Here is a 12124-nt window from a genome sequence, read left to right on the forward strand (position 1 = left end):
CTGTATGACTGTAAAATGTTACGCATTGTGATAGCACTGGTTTATGCTACAAAAGAAAGTAAGTTTCCATTAAGGTAAAAGTTGCCTTGAGTGACTAACACTTAAATATTTCAATAGCTACTGTACAGATGGTTACATTTTTAACAAGAGACTAAAATATGAATGCACTCTTAATCCACTGTGGGAAAAGAGCAATTTCAAAGGAAACAATATATTACTATTAAAATTTGAAGGATGGCTAATTAAAATGGCCATAAAACTGAAGCAGCTCTACAATTTGTGTCTATTGTGTTCAAGGGATTCTCTTCATTTAGGGAAAGTTATTGACATGTCTTTTTCAATCTACTCCAATAAAACACAGCATTAACTGAAGTCCTTGCAAGCATGTAATCTCTACCCAGATAGAAATAACTGGCTTCAAGAAACTTTTTTTTTCAATAAGACATTCAACTGTAGGAACCAGGAAAAAAACCCAGCAGCCTTCATATATACTAGTGAAAAATTAACTGAAGACTTCTCTACTTTAAAATAAAAACTGTACATACAAGACACAGTATACTGTAAATCTTATCTTAGAAATGAAAGTAATGACTTACAACCTCGCTGAAATTATATTGCAACCTTCTACTGAAAGTTTCTCAGAAAAAAAAAAAATCTATTACTAGCGGTTCTTACCGATACAATTTCAACCAATTTCCATTGTAAGATTTACTTTTTTAAAAGATTATTCCTGCCAAAGAATAGTTACAAATATAAATTCTTAATATCATTGCTTGGGTATTAACGCAAGATTGAAAGAAAAGGAAGACAGAGTTACACAAATCCTTTCAAACGCACTTCCAGCCTCAGTTAGGTCTGATTTTGGAAGGACATTGAGAGTTCAATGAAAATCATCTGGTGGGCAGAACATACAGGCTTCTCATCTGACAAGATACACAGTAAGTTCAAGATATGAAAGAAGCTTGACTACAGTTTGGTTTTATACTGCTAGAACGATACACTACAAGTTATGAGAAATTTGCTGCTAGTGCTGCTGTGGGTACCGACAGGCTGAGGCAGCAAATATTCAAGGTGATAGATCCTTCTGAGACACCTATATTAAATTCTGCAGAGTCTAAATAAATAAGTATTAATTATTACAAGTCCACTACCACATAAAAACCCCTCCTTTTAATACAGTGAAACTGATGCATAGCTAAGTACTTACGGAAGCAAATAATTGGGTGCACAAACTCAAGCAGGTCGCACCAACTTCATTAGTATTTCAATCAGTTAAAACCTTACTAATATTAATATTTAACTATAACAAAATAAGATTAGAGGAGAATAAAGGAAAATGGCTGTAGTAAAAGGTGAACATATACTCCTACTGATTCATACTGAAGGAAAAAGATGGTACCGAACATATGATGGTAAAAATGTGGTGAATACGGAACCACTTCTCACAGAATTAGACATGCTGTTTTCAATAGCACAATTTATATAAACACTTATTCACTTAAGGACCTAAGAAAAAATGGGGTTTGAATAATCTGATTACAGTTTTTATATATCTATATATCTCTCTCTCTATATATATATATCTATATATATATCTCTCTCATACTATCCTGACAAAGAAAAAAAAACGTTTTTAAGCTTTCCCTATGAGACAGTTTAGTGTTCCCCTATATTAAAATGCCAACAGGAGTACTAAGACAAATACCAAAAAGCTTGCTTCAAATTGTCCTTCCTGAGACTTATCTACTAGTAAAGGTGGCTCTCCATTCCTTGTCTCGGTGAACCTTAATACCCTTCATGAAGAAGTCAAATACTATCTTGAAAGGTAAACTGCAAGGAGAAAGGGCTTCTTTCACTTTACAATTCTTTACATCTAAAACCAGTGTCATGGTATACAGCTGTCATGGTATCATACCAACATGGAAATGGTTGCAGGATTTGAAGGTCTTTTCACAACATTCACAGTTACTGTACAGGCTACCTATACCTACACCTGGAGCTCCTGCTGCTATTCTCATTTTAGGCAGAGAAAGAGGTCATATTTGCATATCCCTCTTTATTGCTATATTTTCACTTCTTGCATTGTTTTTTATTTTTGAAGTTTCATTGTGACTGAGGAAGTGGTAGACTTTGAAATTCATTTGAGACAGTGCTCAAAGATATTTTATGAGATTAACACTTCTAATAAAGCTTTGTAGCATGCAATGTATTTGAATTAAAAGCTAGGTTGTATTTTGGATCTGAGAATTCATACAGATAAACGGGAACAAAGAAAGGACATCAAGCATGAACTGTCATTAAGGACTCAGTGTCCTGTTTTTTAGATTCAATGGAAGTTTACAACTTAAAGAAGCAGGATTTCATTAAGCTCATGTGTATACAAATCAGCTGGCCTACAACATAAATACTTTTTTAAAAACAGAAGAATCCAATAAGTGTTCTATACATACCTTCTTACCTTTGCCTACGAATTTACTCATCTACAACCATATACCTATGCCTCTAAGGCTCATAATACATTCAGAGGTCAAAAATTAAGCGTTTACCATTTTATCGCTATAATGTTTTGTACTTTAGAGGTATTCTATACTACTAGGTACATTTTGAGGAATGACTAAACGAAGTAAATAGTAAAACCAGACTATTTCAATAACTTCTTTCAAGCAACATCCTTAAATTCACTATGTATTTCTTTTTATTATAAGCTCTCTATCAGGTCATTACCATTATGGTTATATATTTCCAAGTTAATTAAATCTGCTTAATCCCCTAAACAACTTTAGAGTTGTAAGTTCTTTCTCCTCAGTTTTATTTGGGATAAAACTAATTTTACAATCTCTTTGCCTTCTTCCTCTCTTGTATTATTCTGGCATGACTGTGGAACTTTCTCAGCAGAACGGCTGCACCGTACTTGATACGGGAGGTCAGAACAAGCTCTCGGTGCCTTAAGCCACTCAAACCACCTCAGCTCAAAGTGTTCCATTTCCAGCTGAGGTCATGAGCTCTGAGAACTACACTCTCATAGCCTGTCATGAATGGAGATGTGTCAACTAGATACAAACACGTCACCTTCATGCTCCTGGCTCCTAAGCCTGCAGGTTCAGGCTAGCAGCAGAAATGGGATCGCTTACATTCTGCATAAGCTCAGAGCCTGTCTTGGACTAAATATAGAAGCAACAGCAATGTGCTGTCATTTCCATTGATGACAAAGGCATCCCTCTTTAGCTATAACCTAGCTTAAGCAAGCCCAAGCCAGACAAAGATTTTCTCTGCTGGGGGCTATACATCTGTCCTCTCTCAAGTTTCACACAGCAATGATGTCTTATTACATCAATGACGTTCATGAATTTCTTTCATATGCTTTGTTGCATATTTTAACAGCGCTATTACTCTGAAACCACTACACAGAACTGGATAAGCTAAGCTTGTTAGCAAAAGTACTATTTGAAGATTGTCAACAACTCACTAAATTTCCCATACAAATGATTAACAGGATGTGTTTGCTAGCAAGGGAACGGGAGGAGCATTATCCAGGGGAGCTTAAGGAAAGAAGGTTTGGAGAGGGTGAAGGAGATCTGTTCAAAGCTCTTCAATAGGACAATTTTCTCCAGCCATTTGTGTAAGTCGCACTTTATCTCACAATGTTTTTGTATTCTATTAAACGCTACCGAGATGAAGACTGACTCTGTGTTGAGATGATGCTAGAAAGCATTTGCCGAAGTAAATACACGTAAAAGTAGGAGTAACCTTCTTCCATGCTATGCCCTAATGGATATGTCAGGTGTGGATACAACAAGTTATCTATTGAAGTATGTTAGGTTTCAGTTGTCATTTTTTCCAGTATTTCTGCAGTACTGTTGATAAGACAGGCAGAACAAATATTTTCCAGGGACAATCAATTTTGTGATCAGTTATCTATGAAATAGTAGATGTCCAAAGTGGTTTTGATTTACACCTACCTTTAGGGAAATCTCAGAAATTAGAGATGTGAAATAGCATTATTTTCCATCCTCAAGAGGGAAATCAAAGGATTGTTCTCATAATTTCCTCCTTTGTTATGGGTGAATTAAACTATGGAACTTTTAACAAGTGATTCCTACAACATTTCCTTATTTCTTATGAAATACTGATTTCCTCCAGTACCCTGTAAGCTACTATAAGCAATCTTAATCTTGTGCAAATGCTTAAATCTTACACATTTCCTGAAAGTTATTCTACTGGAGAATATACACCATTTAACTGGAAGGAGACTTATCTTTATTTAAAGGAAAATTCTGATCAACTCTTTATACAGGTTTCATTTGAATTTGTTTTCACTTGTTGAAAGCTAACAGATCCCAACAATAATTAATGACAATTTCATAACATTTAAATCTTTTTTTATGCTGTTACCCAGTATGACCTAAACGGTGAAGTTTATCCACACATAAATACTGTTTTCTTATTTAGGAGCCTAATCTTTTAGAAAGAGCACCTCCTAACTCACCCTGAGGTAACAGAAGTTTTTGTGGATGTATACTATTGACAGCTAAACCATTTAAATAAAGATAAATGTCTGTGAGTATTATTTACACAGGACATTTAGGTTCAGAGAATTCTGCACTCAGTGTAGAGAAAGAAGCATCTAGAGAAATTAAGAGCACCCAACCCAGATCCCTACTCTGAACTATATGCTCTTTTTAATTATATAGGAAGAGCAGGGAAACAAGCCAACTTTGCCTGAAGTTAGCTCTTGTGAATACTGCCCCATCCCTCTCATCCATAAACGATAGTATTTGAACCTAGATAGTTTTCAGCATTGGCATCTATATTTCTAGGAGCTCAAATTGTACGAACTTCTTTCATCAACAGTGTTACTTACTCTTTCAAGTATTACTTACAAATAGTAAAGAAATTGGACTGTGAGGGATCCCTCTGAGATCCCACTGGATACTTTCCAAAAGTAGATCATTTTACTGTATTCTATTTACTCCTTCATACACCTCTCAATCCCGGTGACAAGGCTGAGATGCATATAAACACCACAGTTTTCCAATAGTCTGTACAGCACAACATAGTATGAAACAGACACAGTACTGCAACATGTTCATTTGGTCAGCAGAAGCACCCATCACTTTCCTAGTCTGTTCCGATAGTTATAACATGAGACCTAAGTGCTGGCTTCTTTCACACTGACACTGAGATTTATCCCCTGGCATCAGGAAAGACTGAAGTTCAAGTTTAATAGATGGTAATTGCCAATACTGGTTTAAAAAAACAAACATTTACAATATTTGCCCCTCTGCCTTTTGGCAGCCACCTAATGCTTCTTGTCTGTCGCAAGAGATTGCCAAAGGTTTAAGTACGTACAGAAACTTGCTAAAGGATCTGCGATGTGTAATATCCAGATCTGCTGATGGTTATATCTTAAAACAATTTTGTTTTATTTAAAAAAAATTATTAGAATGAAGCTAACTTTTAAGATCAGAAGTCCAAGAGACACATGAAGAGCTTGAACTTTTTAAGTGTAAAAAAAAAAAATCTTGTCACTCAGAATTGTATGACTGCATGGAACACATTTCAGTAAGAGTTTTAAACGTGGGAAATAATCATAAATCGGTCTTAAAAGTGAGATTACATAACAGATACAATAACAATTAACACTACTTTCCAAGGCAAATTATTTTAGAATAAGTTTATCTTCTACTTTTTGTTTTTCATCAAGATTTTTAAGTCCTCATATATACTCATTAACATTGAAAATAATTACTTCTAGATTGTATACTCTAGAAACAAATTAAAAGAGCAGATCAATGTGTGGTAATCAGAGCACATATTCACTGTAGACTGCAGTGCATTTCTAGACTAGGGGTAGTTTAAATCATCTTCAGGTACTGCTCTGGCAAGGACCTCATAGAGCACAGTATGTCATAACTCAGCACCCCTTTTCCCCAAAAAGGGCAGAGTAAGTTAGGATGAGTTAATTTCAGTGCTGCTGTGGCTGAACAGATTTCACAGCCTGCAGTGTGATTTCCATACTACTGGAAGACAAATCCCAAGTTCCTGCACTTTTATATGCTTGAAGACTGTCTTAAAATTAAGAGTTAAAATAAGAGGTGGCTACATTTATACCCAATAAACCTGATCGCTGTCTATACAGGCTTACGTTTGACATAATTTTAAGTTAAAAGGAGCAACTGTACTGCAAATCGTTACTCTCAACTTACCTGGTGCTAGCCCAGCAGTAGCAGGATTTCCCATGGAGGGGTGAGAGAACAAGGCTTGAGAGAAGGCAGACATACTTGACTGGGATACATTACTCAGCCTGGAGGTTGATCCTCCTTTAGGAATAAACTCAGTTGCAGAAGGATTTGGTGTCTGTTTAAAAACAAACGTAAATTAAATGTTTATTTTACACAGGAAGAGATGGACAGTGCCTATTAGGTAGAAAATACTTTTTAGGCAAGACTATGGAGTGCAGGTGATATTTTTAAGTTACATACACCTTGCTGACAAGAACAACAGATACTGGAAGCTGGTCTGCATGAAGAAATTTAATGTTTTTCTAGCGTATGTCTGAAGTAGCATTAGCAAGCTTCCATATGAACAGCTGATGTATGAGTTTATACAAACACTTTGCAAAAGGCTTTCCATAAGCATTACATTATAAAGTTGGAGAATAGACTTGACACTGAGAAAGCGTCACCACTGCTGCACACTGTTCCTATGTGACTTTAGAGATTTCCTCTCAAACTAAGAAGCAGTTTCAAATTAAAGCAATGATTCCTACTAAAGAAGCCATCCCTGCCTCTATTTCAAATAGGCCTATATGTTCCTTTTTTATGAAGTTAACTTCTGTTTTAATTACCTATTCCATTTACACAGCACCTTTAATAATGAGGTTTAATTTGATACCACAGAAACAAATAGCAGCAGAGTGACCATCAAACATTCAGTATCTATTAGTATATAAAACATATCACACAATCAACTTTTAATTTCTATTAAAATCTATGCAGAGGGTTTTGTAGTTTTGGGGTGGGTTTTTTTTGTTTTGGGGTAGGAAGGGTTAGAAAAAGAAAATCCTAATTAAAGCTCAAAAGGCAAGAAGCTTATTATCGGACAGCCAATTACAAAAGACATTAGTGGAAGAAAAAAGAAAAAGAAATAAAACCAATTATTACATGAACACACTGAAAAGCTTGAAGATTATTAACTGTCAAAGTTAAGTTTATTAAGTAAATCTTCAGAGTACCTCTCAAAAGTGTCTAAACAAAAGAAGTAAAATGACAAAGGATACCACTAAGATAAACCATATTTTTTTTTTAAAGCAAATTATTATTGGATCACTTTGGTTTTAGGCAGTTTTAAAATGACCAAAGATATCAACTGTTAGTTAAATTACCAGTATTGATTTTTACCAATATGAATAAAGTGGCACCAGAGAAGTTAAGTTAGTGCTAAATTAGAAAAGAAGTGTGATTACAAAACACCAGTTTAGACAGTGAAGAAAAGTATTTGAAAAGTATTCTTTTTTGTGTTAATTTGTTTTTAATATCTTTATTTGAATACTTCAGCCAAATATGATAGTATTAACGTATTTCAAAGCACTGGAAAAGAAAGAGGATTCTAAAGGTTGTAAAATTAAAGAGGATGCTCAGGTTTAAAAGCAAATAGTAAGAATATTCCACCTTTAATCACACAGTAAATTTTAACCGCTAACCACCTTATGATGTCACATATTGGTCATGTGCATGTGTCTGAATATTCAAAGAACAGCTATAACCAAAGATGTAGACTGGTGAAGTAAAACATTTAGATTTACATGGGTAAAAAGTTCGTGAGAATCTTAAAACTCTTCAATCACATTTAGTTAAGGAAAACTTGCTAAGGTATACACTAATGCAGCAAAACAAATGGTAAGTTGCATTACACAGACAGAAAACAAATAACCAATACATTTAAACTCAAAAGGCAATATTCTGGACTTATCTGAATTTTAGGTACAGGAATAACTAAGGGAATGGTGTTCCTCTAGACAAAATCTGGCATGCAACAACTCAGCCAAATCTGCACTGAGACTGAAGAAAATGACAGAGGTGGTAAAAAGCCAAGCAGAATTTGTCCAAGTAGCAATACAGCTGAAAAGTCATCATCAACCAAACAAGAGCAAGGGACAGAACTTGTAGCATCTTGCTAAAACCACAACATTTCAAAGAACCACATTAGATCTAAGTTTTCATACTGCTAAAACTAGCCATGACGCATGCACAGCTCTACCACGCCTAAATACTGTGTCAACTGGGCAACAAGGGCAGGACATGGCAAAAAAAATTGAAGCATGCAAGTGGAGAGAAAAAGACACCTTCTGGAAGATAACCTCAGCCTTTCCTAGAGCAACTGAGAGAGTTCCCAAAATCCCATCCATACCATTCTGGCTAAGCTCTTACCACTTTCACCAACTGATTCAACCAATGCCTACAGAACAGGGCTGCTTTTTATTTCTAAATGCATTCTGCAAGTTTTCATAGGCCAGTTTTGGTCTCTAAAAGTTACTTAAATATCCACCATCATTTTAAAATGAAGCTGCTTGAGAGCTCCACTTTAACGGGTGGGTGTTTTAGTTTATCCAAGTGAAAGAGCCAAACCCAGGAATCTGCTAGAGCAGTTTGGGTTTATGCTGCAGAATTACAAACATCAGTGGGTCAAGCCTGATGGAAATTCAGTTCTCATTCCATCTTTTGGTGTCACAATTCAGGATCAGAATCAAAGCCCGATAAGATTAAGTTGTTTCTATATAACTTCGATGAAAGCATTTTATATGAGTAAACAGCTTTGATTTGCACCGCTAGACCCTTTACTATAAAAGCCTGCTTTACTTCTCTGTGATGTTATAAACATGAAGTTGTAATCCAAGGCTTTCTCTATTGGTAAAAAAAATGATTTAAATTTTGGTTCCAGTTTTAAAAGACCTTTCCACATTCAAGCTGTTTTCTAAATACAGAAAAATACCTGAGCCCCAGAGCCACCAGCCAGAATAAACTAATCATAAACTAGTACAACAAAATTTAATAATTTGTGGTCAAAACTAATTAATACTTTGTCAGAAAAGTTGAAGCTTAAGCCCCAGGCCACGTTTTAATATGTTACATCTATGTGAAGCTGCAGTTCTTAAAACATTTCCAGAAGCATACAAGTTTTCAGATTAAATCAAACACTAATTTTTCTGCATACACTTTGCTTCCAACAAAATAATAAAAAACATATCCCAAACACTTTCGTAATGTGTAGGCTAGAATAAGTGACTAGACTACACTAAGTGAGGGAATGGAATATCACTATTAGTTCTTTAATATTTAATCTTTTCATTATTTTTCAAACTTTGTAGACAACCTATTCTGCACCAATGAGCATGCAAATATGCCAAAATTAGGAAGTCACATTCTTAATGGCCAATGATACAAAAAATTATGTTCCTGGTCTGGAAAAATATCCTACTTTCACTCTGGCAACTCGTAACACAAAATGTAAATTCCAGTGCTAGTTCTACATTTGGATCAATGGTAAGCTTGAAAATCTGTCTAAAAGGGGACTATGCTTTAAAATCCTACAGGCATTTTTACAGTTTTTCTGTTAGACTCTTACCAAACTTCCCAAAATGAAGTTGAGTAAAAAAATGTTTAATTTTGATAAGAATGAAAATCGTCTGTATCTGATTAGTGAAAAACATTTTCTTCATTATTATGTTTAAATTTCCTACAAGCACAGCTTTAAAACAAAATTCACTTAATTAGTCATTAATTCCTCATCTCAGAGTAAAGTAACTTATTCATGCTAGACCAGGCTTAAAATTTTAAATCTAAGTAAATCAGAATTGGAAAAAAAAAGTAGAGAAAACAGGTATTGAAGACTTTTATTAAACCTTGGGAGTAACTAAAAGAATGGAGATGCAAGAAATACTTAGAAGACATGTAATGAATTATGCAATACTGTGATGTTAAAAACAAAAGCAGCAAACGCACTTTCTAAAGCCCAAACAAGAAACACAAAGCCAGCTAGCACTGTCTGCACTATGCAACAAAGACTGTATTTTCAGTTTCAACTCCAAATGTCCTATAAAAAGGCACATACAAAATTATTTCAAAACATTAATTAATATGTTTTCAACAAACAGCATTAAACAGAAACAAGTACAGCTTTGTCAGCTATATTAGATTTTCCTAGAAACCCACCTAAAGTAACTTCCAACTCATACATTTACTAAAATTACCACCATTCCTCTTTCCTCTCAACCTGGCCAGTTTAAATCTCATCCCCCTTCTTCCAGTATATTCGTAAAAATACTGTCAAACTAAAGCAGGGAAGCAACTTTCCTAGGCATTATTTGAATTAATACCTGCATCATGCATTCTTACCAGAATGATTCCATGAAGAAATTTCACCAAAATACCCTATTTTCAGATTTTTTTATGTCTGTACTCTCTCAAAGAGAGAAGAGCCTCTTTTCGGTCAGCTTTGCAAAGAAACTTCCAAAGACAGACCAAAACTGAGTCCATCCAGCTCCACATACAAAAACAATTTCTATACTTTTGTACATAAGAGAATGCAAAATGTTATAAAACACATACAAATACAGTCCAAATGAAGGCTGAATTTAGTCATGATGCAATTAGTAAGGATGGAACCACAAGAGAAGTAAAAAAAGGGGGGAGGACTATAAAACAACTCATTTGTGTCACCATTCAGCACAGAGTTTATCTGTCTGGTGGCTTTTATGCTTTTAAAGATATAAAAGGAAATACAATTAAAATATAGTGTGGAGGGGAAGAAACAAATATTTTGTGGGTACCACCAAAAAACAATTCAAGGCTCCTTAAAGGAAGGTGCAGATGAAAGTAAAAAGCAAGCCAAGGATCTCAGCTGAAGACCATCGCTGGGAGGACTGCACAGCAGCATGCAGCATTACTGTATGTTGAGGAGTTGTACATATCAACAGATTTCCATAGTCCAGAAGTAAGATGAAAATTCCCGTTTCATCAACTATCGATTTCAATACATATGCTTTTTTCTCTACGCTCCTCAGTGATAAACTCCTAAGGCCCCACTGCTGCATTCATTCATAAATGAATCCTCAAAGCGCCACGGAGTACAGAAGTATGCTGTAAAACAGGGATGTAAAAGTTATGGAGCCTTTGGAAGGTCATGCAGGGATCCCACAGGAGTACTGGAACCACCCTTCTCTCTCTCTTATTTCCAGTTCAGCATCTCACAACACAACACAGCTGTACAGCAGCAGCAAAGCCACCACCCGTGCTTCAGTGGCTGTAACACTACTCCATTAGATCAGTCCTGGTCCCACATTCTACCAAAGCCAGCTACCTTAAGCGAAAAGTAGGCTGATTTCATTTTATTTTGGAAGAATGTGCTAATGTACTTACCATGCTAAAAACTGGATACAAGCCTTTTTGTTCTCTTTTTATGTTCTCCTTCACCTCCAAATTCATGCTGATCTGTTCTGACAGCCCAAATTGCATAATCCTGTAATGGTTACAGAAAACCACCACTAAACTATGCCCATGCTATAAGCAGGGCAGTCCTCTACCAGTCTATTTTTGGCATAGTTTTCAGAATATCTCTTAGGAATCCAAAAACATGCAAAAGTGTTGCTTGGTTTTTATGTGTGTTGTTTTTGAGGGTTTGCTTGCTGTTGTTTTATAATGGACAGATGTGTCGTACAAGGAGCTTCCCTTTATGGAGAGAGCATCGCCGCAGTCCCTCTGTTTCCAGGAAGACTCCTTGTTAACTATGACATCAGGGAAGGACACATTCTGGGATGTCAGAGCAGCCCAGCAGACACTGGAGGTCACCAAGGGCTCCAAAGCAAGTCTCTTTCCCTCCCACTATTGAATTTGTGCAACATGCTTCCTTATCACAATTACCGTGAGAAGTCGTCACATCATCTGTACAATAAGCTCTAATAAATTTCAGTTCATCAAGATTATTAGCCATATTGCTCTACTGCTCTTTCAGAAGAGTTAGAGACAATTTCATTAAAACTGGGTAAAATTTGTTGGCTACAGACTTTTTTTTAAACCAGAACACAGGCTCAGACAAATAAAACTACTAGCAAAGTTTTGTTACATTT

At 35.5% G+C, this 12124-nt stretch overlaps 1 protein-coding gene across 7 annotated transcripts in view; it reads right to left on the minus strand.

Moving 5' to 3' along the window:
• PAN3 (poly(A) specific ribonuclease subunit PAN3) overlaps window positions 1-12124 on the minus strand; it is an 84040-nt gene that overhangs the window by 31752 nt on the left and 40164 nt on the right. For all 7 annotated transcript variants that reach the window (XR_012994403.1, XR_012994402.1, XR_012994404.1 and 4 more), the window contains one exon: window positions 6207-6357. Coding sequence is in view for 4 of the 7 variants with exons in the window: in XM_076328027.1 (XP_076184142.1) it covers window positions 6207-6357 (151 nt within the window). In the remaining 3 variants the exon portion in view is untranslated. The remainder of the gene's footprint in view (window positions 1-6206; window positions 6358-12124) is intronic.

The sequence above is a fragment of the Aptenodytes patagonicus genome, chromosome 1, assembly GCF_965638725.1.
Source record: "Aptenodytes patagonicus chromosome 1, bAptPat1.pri.cur, whole genome shotgun sequence".
NCBI classification, from domain to species: domain Eukaryota; kingdom Metazoa; phylum Chordata; class Aves; order Sphenisciformes; family Spheniscidae; genus Aptenodytes; species Aptenodytes patagonicus.